The sequence below is a fragment of the Neomonachus schauinslandi genome, chromosome 3, assembly GCF_002201575.2.
Source record: "Neomonachus schauinslandi chromosome 3, ASM220157v2, whole genome shotgun sequence".
NCBI lineage: Eukaryota > Metazoa > Chordata > Mammalia > Carnivora > Phocidae > Neomonachus > Neomonachus schauinslandi.
The window spans coordinates 174032734-174049879 of NC_058405.1; the positions used below are offsets into that span (position 1 = coordinate 174032734).

The 17146-nt window shown below is 57.1% G+C and overlaps 2 protein-coding genes across 3 annotated transcripts in view; one reads left to right on the forward strand and one right to left on the reverse strand.

Annotated features, from left to right (window-relative positions):
- PNKD (PNKD metallo-beta-lactamase domain containing) overlaps positions 1 to 17146 on the forward strand; it is a 59431-nt gene that overhangs the window by 3294 nt on the left and 38991 nt on the right. The gene's annotated exons all lie outside the window — the stretch shown is intronic.
- On the reverse strand, positions 190 to 16576 carry TMBIM1 (transmembrane BAX inhibitor motif containing 1). Of its 2 annotated transcripts, none has more exons than XM_021703324.2 (12): positions 16483 to 16576; positions 7689 to 7921; positions 6225 to 6325; positions 5384 to 5448; positions 5179 to 5211; positions 4617 to 4667; positions 4053 to 4092; positions 3779 to 3816; positions 3494 to 3581; positions 3063 to 3158; positions 2047 to 2100; positions 190 to 1622 (listed from the first exon to the last, which is right to left on the reverse strand). In XM_021703324.2, the coding sequence occupies exons 2-12, from the start codon at positions 7879 to 7881 to the stop codon at positions 1476 to 1478; spliced, it is 906 nt and encodes a 301-aa protein (XP_021558999.1). In that variant the 5' UTR covers positions 7882 to 7921; positions 16483 to 16576; the 3' UTR covers positions 190 to 1475. The 2 variants fall into 2 exon arrangements, with proteins under 2 accessions (XP_021558999.1, XP_021558998.1); XM_021703323.1 differs by having other exon boundaries at positions 5158 to 5211.

The window sequence follows — 17146 nt, forward strand, 5'->3', positions numbered from 1 at the left end:
CAGGGTTGAACCTTTACCAGTCTGTTGCATCCATCACCAGGAAGCACTGGGGCAAAATATATTTGATTATCTTAGAAAAGGCAGAAGACGCCAAGCCGGAAGGCAGAGGTAGGAAGCGGATGCTTTGGGCAGAGCCAAACCAGCACTCCCAGAGCTCCCACCTTAAAGCAAAGAAACCAGAGCCAGATAGGGGTTTAACTCCTAAACATAAAACTTTATTACATTTCTAGTTATGTCCTTTTGCGTGATATATTTAGGACCAAGTAGTTAAGAGAAGTCCTAATTATATCCTTGGGCTAATTTGGTTTCCACCCCCACCAACAGATTGACTCTTGTCCCCCTCCCCCCGTTCCAGCTTGAGGCACTAGGTGTTGCGAAAAAGTGGCAGCTGGCTGGAGAGATAAGGCCCAAGTCTGAAATCCCCCAGTACAAACTGAGAGCAGAAGTCTCCTTTCGCTCCGGGTCCTCCCCAGGTTAGCATAAGAACACGGAAGTTTCCATGGATACCACAGGAGGCTTTCATATCCCTCAGACCAGGCGGAAGACCCCAGAGCCTTTCCCCTGCCCCCACCCTGGCCTCTCTTCACCCTCGTTACTTCCTGGCCACACTTACAGTCCTACAAACCACCCCATCTCCTGACCTTTGCTCCTCACTTTCTGCTCTGAGCAGCTTGGGCGCTGGAAGCAAGAGGTCTCTCTGACCAGAGATCTCAGAAGCAGCCAGGGAGGCCCCAGGCAGCTCTGGAGAATGGGGACCAGACGGCTGCGAACAAGCCTGTCCTCTCCACCACCAGAAGCCATGAGGAAGCCCAGGGTAGATGCCACTCTGTATTGGCCCCTGTGCTTGACTTTGCTTACTCCCCTCTTCCTCCCCTGCTCCAAATAAACAGTATATGTATATGCCATCAAAAACAGGGGGATTGAAGCAGGGGAGACCCATGGGCACAGATCTCTTCTACCTTCAGGAGCTTGAAGGGTTGTCAAAGGAGTACAGGACAATGGCCTAGGAGTCCAGGAGGCTGGGGACAAAGCTCTCTGACTTGGGGGTTGAGGGAGGAAATAGCTCTAGCTACAGAGCCCAGAAGCCTATGGCAGAGGTGGGAGGGGACACTTCATCACCTCAAAGTCACTTCTACCCCTCATACTCCTTTTTGGCTACAGAGTAGGCTCTTCTTGTCCTTCCCTGCAACCCCAGCTATTGAGAAGAGTTTGGTGCCATGTAGTGGGTGGAGGAAGAAGGCACATCTGCCTAGTACCCTCTGGGTCTGTCAAAGGCAAGAGTTAGTCCCCAGTTCCTCCAGCCCACCAGCTAACCTGTGCATCTATCACCAGAGAGGCCACCCATTCCAGGACAGAACAGAAACTGGGCATGTTACTGGAGGGAGAAGGAAAGAGATCTGAGGTCCAGACTCCGGTCACAGGGCCCAGCCCTCCAGGGAAGGGGGAGCCCACGGTGGGGCGGAATGCGGTGCTCCTTAATTGCGATCCCCGACCAGCTGCAGCACAAAGGTGAAAATGTAGATGATGTCGGTGTAGATCTGCAGAGCGCCAGTGATATAGTCCTCGGGGCTGATGGTGTGCTTCCGGTTCCCCAGGACCAGCTGCGTGTCATAAGCCAGGAACTGTAGGAATAGGGAAGGCACGCGTGAGGACCCAGGGGCTCTGTGGCCGGAGCTCCTTCCTGGTTCTCATTTCATCAGCAGATCCGTCCTGGGAGCCTCCGTGCCATGCAGTATGCTTAGGGACACGTTAACGAACAGCACAGCACGTGGTCTCTACCCTCAATTGGTTCAGAGTCTAGAAAGGGAGAGAGACACACCCCCATCCGTAATAGGGCCTGCTGGGTATGCTCCATAGCTGGCGGGTGAACAAGAAAGAGGTGGCAGGATCGCCCAGAACATCAGTCATCTCGACAGCGGAGAGAGAGAAAGGTAACTGTGGCCCACTCCCTGCCTCCCAAGCAGCCCGAATTCATGCTCTGTCTGTCTAGTTGCTCCCCTCCAGCCCCTCAGCTCCCCTGCCAAGAGGGAGCAGGGCCTTACTTACCAACGTGAAGCAAATGGCCCCCAGAGCAGCATAGACCATGTGGAGCCAATAAATCTGGGGAGAGGGGACAGGGATGGTGTTAGAAATCTTAGCAAAGCACGGACCCAGGCAGTCCCTCAGAACCAGCTTCCCCCTAGGGGAATAGGGAAGAGCAGGGAGACCCAGGAAGCTAGCTACATGAAAGGACCACTTCTGCCTTCTAGATCGGGGAAGAAAGCAGTAGTAGTAACATATTTGGGATGCCTGGCTGGCTCATTCAGTGGAGCATGCAACTCTTGATCTCGGGGTTGTGAGTTCGAGCCCCACACTGGGTGTAGAGATTACTTAAAAAAAAAAAAAAAGAAGAGTAACAAATTCGGACAGAGAAAACAGGCCATCCTCCAGTGGTCATATGAAACCAATCTCCAAAGTTAGGGTACAGAAGTGTCCACTGTACTTCTGGAAAAAAGCAGGTGGTTGTGTTGTAGCTCTGGGAGAGACAGAGCCAGGCAAGCACTGGTCGAAGAGCCCTGTCCCCTTTCCCCCAGTCCTAGTCCGCGCTCAGTCATGGTTCCTGCAGCCAGCCTGGGAAGGAAGCCCAGCCACCCTAAGGACTGCCAGAATCCTGGAGCCCTCCAGGTGCCTGTTCATAGAAGGGCAGGGCCAGCCATGGTCCAGTAGGCAGGTGCCCTCACAGCACGGTGCTCCCCTCCTCGCAGGTCCCTTCCATGCAAGCCCATCTTCTCAGTCCTGGGTGCCTCTCCCATCTCTCTTCTAGAACCTAACCTAAGCTGCCAGGCAGATCTCCCCACTACTTCCCACGAGAATTCTGCAATGCCATCCAGGGCCTTAGGTTCTACGGCTCCCAGGCCCTTCTCATCTCCACATAGAGATTACCCTAACCCAAATGATGGTGCTCCCGTGTTGGAGCCTTTGCTAGCCAGTTGTGAGCTTCCAGAAGGCCTGGCCAACACTTGATACAGAAAGTCTCCTCCGAGTGCTAGGTTCGCTGACCCCAGCTCTCCCAGGACACTCACATATTTGAAGGACAGCACAATGGCAGTGACAATCCCAGTCACCATCATCACAATTCCCAGGACACAGAAGAGGCCTGTGCACGAGGTAAAGTCCACCTGCCAGAAAGGGAAAAGGAGGCACCTGTCAGACGAGTGTCACAACCAGCAGCCCAGCCAGACTGCCCCGCCTCCCCAACCAGGGAATCCCAGTGCCGCCTCCTAGAAGGCACGGGAGTAACCATGACATTCTAAAGACAGACACAGGGAACAGTTTTATAGGTGCAGATAGGAAGGGAAGGGGATTAGGGTCTCTTAAGGGAAATCCCTGGTGTAGACGGGTCTGGGCCCTGGCAGGCCTGCTGCAGTGCCAAGCCTGGAGGGCCAGGTTTATATAAAGAAAGGGCGGGTGGGGTGGCCAGGGAAGTGCCCCCCACCCCTCCCCATACCCTCACCTTGGTCTGGAAGCAGAAGATGGTGACTGAAATGGACACCACAGCAGTGATGATCATTGCAATGATGACGGCTCTGGTTTCATACACACTGAGGGGAAGGAGTTCGGAGAGGCCAGAGGCATAAGTCATATAGGAATGACTTCAAAACTACCACTTCTAGAAGGATCCTGCCCGGCATCCCCCCCCCCCCCCCCCGCCCAATGCAGAGGACTGCCAGCCCAGGGATACCCCACTCCCCCATAATACACATTTCACAAGAGTGTGATGGTTTGTCCCTGAGTGTACCTGGAAATGGTGCCCGTCATGAAGCCCATGGCAAGAGTCTGAGGGGAGGACAGAGATAAGAGTGGAACACGTAAGAAAGGCGGGGCCCCTGCAGGCACAGCCCAGGTGGACTACCAGAGCTGGGGGCACATGTGACCGAGCAGGAAAGAGGCAGCCACGAGGAGACCAAGGGCGTGGGTCAGGTTAGGGTTGGGGAGAGAGCCAGGGACATCGCCACGGTTGTGTCCCCAGCCCTCCCCTCGGACCCACCCTCCCTCACCCCTTCTTGACTTACAAAAATGGTCAGCAGGATGATGTTCCATGGGAACCGGCGTCTGAAGGGAAAAAGACCGTGATTAAGTGACTTGGGGCCAGCCAGGTATCAGAGGCTCTTTCAGCAGCAGGTAGTTCTGGCTCAGGTGCTTGGAGAATGTGGCCTTGACTTGGGGGGGGGGGGCGGGGAGGCTGGCATGGCCTTTGGGACCTGCTCAGGTGTTCTGTGCAGGGACAGCGTGGGCCAATGGGACAGACCTGGGCTGTGGAACCACAAAGACCCGGATCCATTTGCAGCTCTTACCCGGCCTGCCTGTGTTAACTGTGGGAAAGTTACTCAGCCTCCCTGAGCCCTGGGTGCTTCCTATTTGTTAAATGGTTAAAATGCTACATACCTTGCAGAGGTACCGTAAAAATAACAGCCACACAACTGAATCGATCACACACAGGCAAGGGACTTTGAACACACCTGAACCTCAGCTGCGCCCATCACCACACAGCTGCTATAGGGATCCCCTTTCTTCCCCAAACACTTGGTCCCCCCTCTCCTGCCCCCCACCATCCCTTCTCATTGTCTGGGACTCACCTGGGTCCCTGGCAGCAGGCGAGGGTCAGATAGGTGGCCAGGAAGACAGCACTGGGAAGAAAGAGATGAGGAAGTAGCCCACAAGCCTGATCCACCCCTCGGCCCCCTCCGGGACCCGCCTGGCAGCACTCCCCAGGCCGGCGGGCTGGGGGCCCATGGAACCCTTTGGAAGTCTGAGGGGAAGCCACCCAGGACAAGAGTACCCCAGCCAAGGGCACTGAAAACCTCTGAGACGGAGGGTTTAGCCAGGACGGAGGCTGAAGGAGACCAAGGCAGATAAGCTAAGAGAACTTGGGGACCCGCTGGCAGTCTGCGTGTTGCCACCGGTCTCCTACCCCTGCTTCCAGGCGCTCTGTGGTGCTGTCACGCCTCACTTGGCCCCTCCCACACACCCACACTCCCCAGCACAGCTGGCAACTTGAAGGGCCCCTCTCAAAACGTATTTGGATCCCTGCCCTGAGAGAAGCTGGTCAGTGGTCCCCCCTCATCTCCCTGCCCCCCTCTCCCAACACACATACAGCAGAGGGGAGCGGAGACTCACTAAGACACATAGTAGACATACAGGTTTCTCCTCACGAAGTCGCCAACTGGCTTCCTGTGGAGCAGGGTTAGGATGGGAGGGGAGAGGAGTCATACAAGGCTTGGCTACCTCCCTGCCCAGGCCCCCCCCCCACTTCCCTTCAGGGTCCATCTGAGCACAGGGCCCACCCCACCCCGCACGCCTCGCAGGGGACCCAGTAAGACCGGGGCAGCGTCCTCAGACTCACACGAACGTGAAGATGGCGATGATGGCCACCGTGATGAGCAGCTGGATAGAGATGATGGTGTAAACCTGGAACACAAGCCAGGGTGGGGGCGGCACGTGTCATTGTCCCACCCATCCCCCCAGGAAGCAGCCAGCCCCCCACCCAGGAGGCCAAAGACCCTCTCTGACTGGCGGGGAGGGGGCTCTTTCTTAATTTTGGAGGATCTCTTCTTATTTCATTTCCACTCAGGGGCCCTTCCCTGCTGCCGCCTGTCCTGAAGGCCACCCTGGAGTGAGGAGTCTGGCTCAGAGACTACCCACACCCTCAGGGCTGACCCCCACCTCCGGCTGCTCCTTGCCATCTCTCCCCACCCGCCATGTCCCACGGCCAGCCTCGCTTCCCTGCTTCCTCCCCCTGCCTCACTACCAGGTAGTCCTCCACGCTCACACAGCAGTTTCTGTGCCTACTCAGCAGGGTGCTGTGCACACGGGAGCCCGGGGAGAGGAGGAGTATAAACAAGTATGATCATTCTGGCTTCAAGATGCTTCCAGTCCCACAAGAGAAAGAAGTTTGGGGAGGGCAGGACACTTTGGCAGAGCCCGCCTAGATTTTCCTAGATTGAATCTGTCCCCTGCCACAAGGTCAAGGAAGAGAGGATTGAGAGGCAGGGAACATGGGTCAGGAGGAGCTGACGCCCCTCCCAAGGGCAGGGCAGAGCTAGAAAAAAGTTGGAAGGCGGCAGCATATCTCCATGGGAATGAGTGCCCGGGGCTGACAGTGCCTGGCCCTCCGCACCCCGTCCGCACCCCATTCCCACCTCCCAAGGGGCCCGGGGACAGTGGCCTCCCAGCCCGCATCTCACCTTTCGGATGAAGGTGTGCCGGACTTTCCTGTCATCCCACTCACCAGGCCCGAAGCTTTCACTCACTGCTCTCTCCTCCCCATCATAGCCCTGGCCTGGGCCTGGAGGAACAGATCACGTGTGACCAACCGGGGACTGGGACACGTGGCCTCAATCCCAAAGCCTGCATGACATTATGTCAGAGTCTCCAGTATCTCCAGCCAAAAGACAGGTGCCATAACTCAGGAGCTCCTCACCCAAGCCAGGGCCTCTAGACGCCCTCAGAGTGACCCAGGGCTGGCCTGGGCACCACATGGAGCCGTGTGTCCCTGTCACAAGGGGCCTTAGGTGTGAGCCCATCCATCAGTGCGCATTCATTGAGGGCTCCTGCGTGAGGGTGTCCGGCCCACACCTGGGTGCTCTGGGGTGTAAACACACATGGTCCCTGCCATCTAGGGGTCACGACCTAGTGAGGAGGCCAGGCATGGGCAGGGCTTGGAGCATCAGCGGCAGGATGCCAGGGCCGTCAGAAATGAAAGGAGGAAAGGCAGGGAGAAACACAGAGCACGTGTGTGGAGGGTGGAGAACAGAGTGAGGGCCATGTCCTCCATCCGGCAAGCTTGAGCACTCAGGGATGCCAGGGGTCCACGTGCCCAGGACAAGGTGTGACTGTGAACGTGACCGGTGCGCTAACATCCCCACCAGAACACGTATGAACACGTATGGGCAGCTGAGAGCTGGCCATGCCCCAGCATTCCAGAGGCTGCGGGGCTCAAAACATTCCCTCAGTGCCTCCTTAGGAACCGCTTTCAGAATCCACACATGAGCCATTCACAAAAAGGCGCTGCATCTCATGTCTCACTTCTGACCCGACAGGGCATTTACCTGCCATGACATTTATCAAACATCCAAATAACTTCTGGATGTTTGCAAAACTCAGACATTACCTTAACAGATGAGGACCTGTTAGCACCGAGAATATTAACAAAACAAGCCCAAAAAAAAGTGTTTCAGGTTCTAAAGGCAATTCCTAAGGGAGGACTCTGGGGGCAGAGGTGGCACCTGTAAAGTTAGGACACGGAAATGGCTTCCTCCTAAGGTAGCCGCTCTGAAGTAACTAGTTACTTCATCCTGCCACTTTCTCATCTGATGTGTAAGTTCTGGTGTGTGACTATGGACTCGGTCTCCTTGCTGAATAAAGTGGCTAGCAGGCGTCTGGGGCGGGGGAGCGAGGTGCTGAGGGGGCAGGTGGGGAGGTGGCAGGTGGCGGGGGGGGGGGGGGGGGGGGGGGGGGGGGGGGGGGGGGGGGGGGGGGCGAGGTGCTGAGGGGGCAAGTGGGGAGGTAACAACGATGTGGAAACAAAGAACTAAAGAGGAGATGAAAAAAGGGATGAAACAGGAAGCTGAGGGAAGGAAAAGAGGTGGCTCGTGTGGGACAAGTGCTGCCCCATCGCCCCCACCCCGGGGCTCCCTTCAGGGACTCACCGTAGCGCATGGGCATCGGGTGGATGGGGGGCATAGGCTGCGGGTAGCCAGCAGGGTGACCGTAGCCAGGCTGGGGGTAGGCAGGGTAGCCCCCAGGCAGGACGGACGGCTGCGCATAGCCCCCCTGGGGCGGAGAGCCAGGGTACAGGGGGTTGCGGTCCTCATACGGAGGGGGGGCGCTGGGGTTGGACATGGCCGCTCAAGGGCTGAGGGGAGACCCCAGCTGCTGGCACCTGAAATGGAGATGAGAAAAGCAGTCAGGAGTGCCCAGACCCAGCTCACCGGGCCCCAGTCCAGGCTGTCCCTGTGGAGAGGGGACCCTCCTATTTTCTCTCTTAATCACGACCCCCGTGTGTCATCCTGTGCCCACAGGCCATCCTCCCGGTCCCCACAGTGCTGCCTGCGCCACCAGCTCAGCCCCCACCCCTCGGCATTCATGCCAGCTCTCTGTCCCCGTCCCTCCTTCCTGTGCAGTTTCAAGCCCCTGGAAAGCAGAAGGGGGGGCTTGTGCAGGAGCCCAGAGCAGTCACTGGGCACCGCTGGTGTGAGGGGCAGGGGGCGGGCCCGGGAACCCCCACCCCGTGCTTGTCTAAGCCAAGCTTCCAGTGACCAGGGAAGAAGGCTGCTGGCCCAGCCAAGCCTCGGGGTGAGTCACACAGCCAGCTGGGACCCATTGCAGGGGTCAGCCCAGCCCCCAGGGCAGGTGGCAGAGGCATGGGCCTGAAAGGCAGAGTTGGGGAGGAGCCAAGGCTCAAAGTGGGGGGCAGGGGGGGCACGCGGAGGACAACAAGCTAGCCCCAAGGCCGAGCCACCAGGCCCGGAGCCGGAGGGCAGCGGGCCCATGGCCAGTGGCTGAGTCAGGGGACGCCAGAGAGGCCTAGGCGAGTGGGTGCCCTAGGCTGGCCACTCAGGGCTGGGAAGCTGCACAAAAGGGCAGGCCAGAGACAGGACTTTCTGGTTCCTTCAGATAACAGCCGAGGCACATCCGCCGGGTGTGCTGGGAGCAGAACAGTGTGTGCGGGCCCCGAACCCCCGCTGGAGGGACAGAAACATGTTTTGAACGCCGGGGCCTCTGGTATCCCCGCGATCCTCAGCAGGGGCTGTGGCTAGTGGGGAGGAGAGAGTGCTGAGGAGTCTGCCCGTACCTTCTCTGCAGCAGGAAGAGCCCCACAGCCGGGACAGGGCTGAGGAATGAGGAGGAGGGAACCCCCAAAACAGCTCAAAGGGACCTCCAGGTTGTATGGCCCCAAACGCTCAATTCAGATAAGGGAATTAGGCACAGAACAGTGAAGGGACTCGTGCCTCCCCAGGGTCACAGAAATAGCAGGTGAAAGCACAACCAGAATTGAGGCCTTCAGGGTCCTGGGTATGCACACTCTGTGTTAGGCTACATTCTCGAGGCCTCTTAGGCCAGATAAATGTCCCCCAGGCCTGGTGTCCCCTCTGAGGTTGCAAAGATCGGGGCTGGAGAAGAGCTAAGGAGGAGGTCCCAGAAAGGCCCTAGGTCCTTGGTTAGGATGAGCCTTGACAGTGCCATGACCTCCTCCTACAGCATCTCCCAAGGGGCAGACCTTCAGGACCCCCCAGGGAGGAAGCACCCCCCCCAGATCCAGGCAGGCAGACATCCTCAGAACCTCTGCTGAAAGGAAGAGAGAACCGGCTTCTCTTTTTAGGGTACTCCACAGAGTCCAGGGATCAGATAAAGGACTGTCTTACCTCTTCTCTCTTAGGAGAAGTGGGATAGTGCAGAGAGGAAGGTGGTAGGGAGGGGCAGGGCGGAGGGGTGGCATAACAGGCCAGCTCAAATGGGTTACTTTGAGGAAAGCTGTTCATCCTCCCAGAGCCGAGAGACCAGCACAACAAGAATGTGTCAGGTCAGAAATAAGGAAGACCTTTCTAGCAGTGAGGGTGTGACACAGCGACCCAACTTGTCCACAGCAGGCTTGTGGTGAAGGTCTGCACAGTGGAGGAGAGCGGCCTGAGGAGATAAGGAGCGAAAGAGAACAGGAGAAGACCAAACACTGAGTGCTGTTTCAGAAACAGAGATACTAACTGCTGTGGGAAAGTTCTGGTCCCATGTAAGGGTAGGGAAATTAGCATAGATAGTTGTAACATGGAAATTTCTGTAGATTTTTAAAAAGGAAGAAACACAAACTGGCTCTCCTCCCCTGAGGCCAAAGGCTCCTTCTCCCTACACCGCCCTGCCCGCCCCTCTCCAGGAGCCCCCTTCTAACTCCACCAAGAGAATGGCGTCCTGTTTGTAGGAAGAGGTCTGAACAGGTCACCTTTGGAGTAGGGCTATCTGTCATTATTATGGCCATCTCAGCCCCGGGTCCATCTGGGTGGTGGCACGCAGATGAACAGGCCGAACATGACCCAAGAGACACTGGCAGGGAAGGCCCGGTGGTCAGAAGCCCCAGCTGGGCCACCACAGTGATGCCGCCATGACCCAGCCCTGTCAGCTGCTCAGGGTGCACCTCTGTAAAATGAGGCGTCATGGGCCAGATGATCTGTGAACTCCTTTCCAGCTCTAGCCGACCGTGAATTATCTGAGGCACCCAGCTACACGGGGCTTGCCCTTTGCCCAGCCAGCAGCTGGCCCTCCCTCCTTCTGGGCCAAACCAGGCCAACAGGTCCCTTCCCAGACACAGGGGCTGTGGCCCCAGAGTGCGGGGTGAGTCACCGAGAGAAAGGTCGGCCTTGGAGGGGCCACCAGGACTCCAGGGGCCCGCTCCAGCTCAGAAGGCTACAGACGCACACAGACTCCCTCGCCCACCCTTGCCCCCCTCTCTGACTCTTCTGGTTTCAGAGGAATTCACCAGTAGACCTGCCTGCTGGGGACATCAGCAGGTCACAGTCCAGTTCTCTGAGGGCTCAGCCACCAGCCCAGGCTTACCAGAGACTGGCACTGGACCACTTCACCTCACTATGCCTCGGTTTCTCCACCTGGAAAATGTGTTTAACACTATAATTGTACCCTCCACAGAATTGTAAAAATATGCATAAAGCACTTAGAAGGGTACCTGACCCCTGATAAAAACAGTAAATGGTGGCTGTTTTTAGTTATTATTTTATTAATCCTTTCAGTAGTCCAACAGGGTGGATAATGTTACTCTAGTTACAAATGAAGAAAGGATTAAGTCACTGGGCCAAGGTTTCTTAGCTAGGGTGTGATGAAGTCCACACCCGAGCTCCAAGACGGACTCCAGAGCCCATGCTCCAATCCCACATTTGGACAGCCTGTCTATCTAAGCCTCTCGTCACGTCTCATCATGTTAGAGTCTTAGATGGCTACCCATCTAAGACTCTAACAACAACAGAAGGCTTACATAGCAAGTGGACACTGAGCTATTCAGCCCCCTTTATAATCCCCGCCCCCCAACCCCAGTTCCCAAACAACCGCCAGGAGGTGAAGAGGGTGGTCAGAGAGAGTCTTAACTGCCTGAGCTGAAAGCAAGCCCACTCATCTAAGGTGAGCCAAACCCCTCGCTTTACCAATGGGACAGGAAGGTAGAGTGACCTATCCACGGTCATGGAGCTGGGCCCGGGGCTAGGATTACATCCCGGCTCTCCGGAGGTAGAGTCCTGGGCACAGGAGAAGGAGACAGTGTTCAGGCGGGTCAGGGGAGTGGCTAAGCTCAGCCTCACTCACCTCCGAGCAGGGCCAGGTGGGGCCCAACTGACTGTGGCCCAGCTACATGAGGGGCCTGGCCCCTTCCCTGTCATCGAGGCCTCAGCTAAGGATGAGGTTTGGGGCTGGCCTCTGCCTAGGTAGTAGGGAAAGGGGGAAGTGGTCAGTGTTAACTTTCGTAGCTATGACTAAGGGTGGGAGCTGGAGAACATGGAGTCGAAAAGGAATGAGGGGAAAGAGGAGGGAGACAATCCAGAGACCAGAAACCAGGAATCGGGTCATTTGGGTTCTGTCAGGAGCTAGTGGAGGAGCTCACAGTCTCCAGGGGCTAAAAGGGACCTTTAAGGCTCCCCACTGGAAGCCTGAATTTTCCTAAAACACAGTAGGCATTCAGCTTCTCCTGAACACACTCCAGTAACAGGGAGCAAGGCTGATCACTTGCAGGCAGCCTCAATCATTAGAACATTCTTCCTCACCATGCCTGTTATCAAGACATTCTAACTCTGCCCCATCCCTGCCATGTTACAGGTCTAAGTTTGCTCCTCCATCCTCATGACCCCAATCCCCCCATCAGGAAGGTGCCAGAAGCTCTCCTTTCTCTTCCAGACCCAGCCATCCTGGCAGCAGAAGTGGGTGGGCTCAGTCACAGGACTTGTTGGCTGTCAAGGTTTTCAGATACAGCCTTGAGGGGGAAGCATCTCCTTCCCCTGTAGCCATCTCAGTGCGGTACAGGCTCGGGCTCCCATGGGGGCACCTGAGGGCTAAGGCTCTGGAATCCACACAGAAAGGTTGCAGCAAGAGGGTGAGGGTGTGTGTGTGTGTGCGCGCGCGTGTGCGTGTGTGTCTCGGAGGGAGGGGTGGAAAGGAGCAGCTGACTGGTCAGGCAGCCTCCCTTCCTCTCTCTGCCAGGAACGGATGCCCAGAGCCAGGATGGAAAGAACAGCTCAGAGTGTGCATCTCAGGAAACCGCCCCAGCAGGCGCGGGAGCACAGCCCCTGGTCTCATGCCAGTCTCCTTCCCTCCCTTTTCCTTCAACCTACGCCCACCTCTCCTAGCCCTCCCCCACCCCCAGGAACCGGCCCCCCACTCCCCTCCCGCCCCGGCCCCAGCACAGAGCCACCAGGGCAGAGAAGTAAAAAGATACACCCAGGAGTGTCTGGGCAAGTCACCAGGCCTGCTGCACACGGGCCAAGAGGCCCAGAATCAACTTATCCTTCTGTCTGCCTGGCTTCTGGGAATAACAGGATGACTCTGAGGGGATCTAAAACCTGAGTCGTAAGAGCTGGAGTGGCCTTTAGAAATCACCTGGTTGCCTGACAGAAAAGGAAACCCCAATACCAAGAAAGTTCCGGCCCAGCCCACAAAAGGCCCTCTAGGTCATGGGTTTGGAACTTCCATTCCCAGCCCTGCCCATTGCCTAAGAACCCAGTAACAGACACAAGCACACACACAGCTGAGGCGGAGCCACGACAAGTCATTTTCCCCCCCACCCCCCATCCTCCGTGCCCCCCTGCTCAGAAATAGATAAGACTGCCAACCCACGACTCCCCTCCCAGCCCGATCTAGAGCCCAGGGCGGCCTCTCTCCCATCGGAGGCTGAGAGGGGTGGGGAGGGAGAGAAGCCCTGGAGAGCAGGGGAGGACCCAGGCCCCACAGCTCTGTCACCCTTCACTGGGGGGGGGGGGGGGTAGAAGTGTGTCACCAGTGCCAGTAAGCTCAGTGACCCCAGCCACGTCACTGGTCCCAACGGCCTGGAAATGCAGATAAGGAAGGAGGAATCAGAAACAGAGCCCCTAGCCACCTCCCCCTTTGCCTTTCAACTCCTGCCTTTCCAGAGGACTTCCAGATTAGGAGGGAGGAGAGGCAGACGTAGTTAGCAAGCCACTGTGGAGAACGGGAACTGCGTAACCCTTCCCTGCGGTGGGCGGGGCAGGCAGGAAGGAAGAGAGACGCTTATACAGCAGTGAGTACCGGGTACCTGGCACTGGCTACTAAGGCAGGTCTGAGCCTGACAACAGCCCTCCAGGGTGCATATTCTTATCCCCACTCTCCAGAGGAGAAAGCTGAAATTCAGAGGAAAAACCCATCTAGGGGCCCAGAGCAGGCAAACAGCAGAGATGTGTTTGAACCCAGATTGGACGTCTGATTTTAGAGTTCCAGCCCTTTGCTTTTAAACCTGCTTGGAACACAAGCTCCTGAGACACCCCCATCAGCTACCTGCGTGCACAGGCCAGCACCTGGGGTGGGGTGACCTAGTGAAGACCTTTCCCTTGGAGAGAGTCAGTCCACGACAAAGCTCTGGGTTAGAAGGCAGGGAGTGGAGTTCTTGTCCGGGTCCTAACTCTGCTGTGAGTCAGGGTGGGCCACTCCACATCCCCGGACTCTCTTTTTCCCACCATAAAACAGGTACACCGAACCAAAAGATCAAGCCTATTCCAACTCCAACAGCCTCTGCTTCCGAAGGAGCAGCCTAACAGAGCACAGCAGGTTTCAGGGCAGAATGACCTGCTTCCTAAAGAATCTACACCTGGGCTTACTCCCCATCTACAGAGGCAGACACCCATGGCATGTTCAAGGGATGGGACTGACCCTAGCACCCTCTCCTCCCAAACTGCCCCCATACTGCCCTCTGGAACCTACGGCCAGCATTTGCTAGGCGCTCACTTACCCCAGAGCCTGCAGGGAAACAGTGTTAGCAGTGTAGACAAGAAAGAGTACCAGCAGGAGGGAGGTCAGGAGACCTGGGCTCCAGTTCTAACCCTGCCACCAGGCAATTGACCTCCCTTGGCCTCCTTTTCCCTCATAGCAGCCCCCATGGGAGAGTGGGGGGAGGGAGTAATTACCCAGAACCATGGAGTTGAGAGCTAAACTCATCCAGCAGGCATTTCCTGGACTGCTCTAAAGACCACCACCCCAGGAGATGTTAATGGACGAGTTCTGAAACAGAGAAGTCTGAAAAACAATCCATACCCCTTTCAGAGATTCCCAAGGCACAATGGCATATTCAGCCTCTGAGCAGTCCTGCAGTGAGCAAAAACTGTTCAACTTTGTTTAACTGAGTTTCCCTCCAAACTTTCTTAAGCCTGAAACATTTTTATCAGGGCACACCTAATTAATATCCTGTGGGATCCTGACCAGTCCACCTTTGTTTTACAGATAGACCCAGCCCTGAGAATGATTCATGTCCTAACTCCTCATATCTTAAAATCCCTGTCCTTACAGCCCTCAGAGCAGTCGCGTGAAGTACAAGTATGTCCCCTCATTCTGAGTCAGCTTGATCCCCGGCGAGGGTCTGGTCCTCTCCTCTCCGCCGCCCACCCCCCAAGACAGCTGCTATTATCTCCACAGTGAGATCTACTGTCAAGGGCTGGGGGACATCCTCAACTAGCACAGAACTAGGAGACCGGCATCCCCTAACATCACCTATATGTAATGGGGAAAAATACAAATCATTAAATACAAAGACTCATTCTTATCTTCCTCCCTGACTAGTGCATTGAGTACTCTCAGTAGTCGGCACTGTGGCCTGTGGACTTCTGAATATCTCTACTTCCAAACAAGACCCAGGTTTTGGTCTAGAATCCCAGACTCTTAGGGTTGGAGGATCCGGTCAAGGCCATCCCCTCCACGGCATTCCCAACAGAATACTCAAGAAAGCTCACATCAGTGTTAACCATACTGTTAGCAGAGGACTTCTTCCCCGAGAGCTATCGGAGCATCCACGCTCTGGCCCGCCCACTTCAGCGCTCCGAAGACACGAGTGTGTGTTCCTTCTTTGGGGCTTCTGCTCTTTCTGAAGGACCCAGGGTGAGAAGTTTGGGGGGGTGGAAGTGCTCTGAGGTGGACAGCTTCCAGCTGAGGCCCCCGTCCCCATGGGCGGAGTGTGAGCTGAGGTGGCTATTACCCCAGCCCATGACACGAAGCACTGCCCACACTTACAGCGTAACCCATCATTACCTCTCTGACGTGCCCATTTTTACAAGTGAGGCCCTGAGGTCATGGCACCAGAAGACAGAGGAAGTCAGTGCCCTTGACACTATGTGGGCCCACCACTTCTTTCTAAGTTACAAACTGGCTCTCTGTTTGGGTCCCCTGCCTAGAGAGACAGGGATGGCAGGCAGGTGAAGAAAAAGTATGGCTGCCCCTTTGGCCCAGGCAAAGCAGCCCCAAGGCAGCACGCAGCTCCCCGGGCCACCACTGGCCTTTGAAACCAAAGCTCACCAGTGAGATGAATATTTCAGAGCCCCGGAGAACTGGACACCCGAGGGAACTGCCATGACATCTGGCTCTGACCCTAGTTCCCAGGCCTTCCCCCACTTATCCCATGGCCAACGTTGGCGTTAGGTAGAAGGCCACCCCCTGGATCCCACACCCAGGCCACAGGGGGGTGAGAGGATGGAGACCCCCAGAGGACAAGAGCTGGTGCGGGACCCCGGGATCAGGGCCAAGCCTCCCAGCAGCCTTCCCCTGCTTGCCCTCCCGCTGTCTTCTGGCTCCTTCCCGGGGCTCCACTTGTTTTCCCCTTTCCCAGGTTCCTGTCGGGTGTTTATGCTGACCCAGAGAGGGCGCGAGGACAGTACTTCCTTGTTGCTTTCCCAACCCCGCCTGGGGACAGTGGCTGGAAGCAGGCGGGCTGAGGCAAAGTCATGGTGACAGGAGTGGCCATTCCCCACGCCAAGCACGGTGGGCCGCTGGCTGCTTCCACCCCGAAAGCCAGGCCCCCTCCCCCCTTCGCATACTCATTCACCTGTCTACGCCTAGACTGGCACCAGCCTCCCGGCCGCTCCCCTCCCCCTCGCACCGGCCCAGGGCCCTGACAGCCCTCCTCCCGCGCACAGCCCGCCACGCCGGGGGCTCGTACGGTGGACACGCCCTGCGACACACGCGCCAGAAGGAGGGGGACGTGACACCCTCAGACCCTGGCCCGCTCGCCGGTGCCCACAACCCACTGCTCCGCTCCCAACGCCCAACAGGCGCCACTCGGCCGCCCGGACGCCGGCGGGAAAGCGAAACTCCCAGGGCGAGGGCCACAGATTCTCATCTGGCGCCGCCTCCCCGGGCCGAGCACTCGGAGGAAGTTCGGGGCGCCGCCCCAGCCCTGGCCCCGTCCCCGCCGGCCCACGCCGTACCCCCACTCCCGCCGGCCCCGGCCCCTTGGCTTGCCTGGCCGCTCCGACGGTGCGCTGCCGGCCTCGCTCCCGACCTCCCTCCAGGCGCAGCGAGTCCCGCACGGAGCGCACGGCCCGGGCCTGAGCTGGGCGGGCCTGGGCTGGGCTGGGGCTCCGCGCCCCGCCCCGTCGCTCCGGCCCCCCGTGGGGCGGGGCCTCGGGACGCCGCCAGGGGGCGCTGGGGGCCGCCCGGGGTCCCGCCCGCGTCCGCCCGCTCTGCGCGCACCTCCCGAGGCCCCAACGACCGTCTAGGGTTCTCTCGGATATAAAGGCAATACGCGATCACTGATGAAAACTTAGAAAACACAGACACACAGGGGAAAATCTGTTCTCTCCACGCCTCCCGACTTCCAGCGGAAAGCGCTTGCGTTTGTGCTTCTTTGCCTTCCATGTCCATGTATTTTACTTATCTTTCCAGAGTGGGGCGTATTGTATGATGTTTTATCTATTGCTTTTATTTTACTTAACATTTTATCATGAACATTTTTCTTGTCACTAGCTAATTCTTCAGAAGCATGATTTTAATGCCGCAAAGTATTCTATCACATAGCTGTGCTCATTTATTCAACCAATTTCTTACTGGAAGACAGTTCAGTTGTTTCTCGTTTCTCATTATTAGACATAAATCCGTGGTGAACATCCTTGACAGTTCTCTTCTC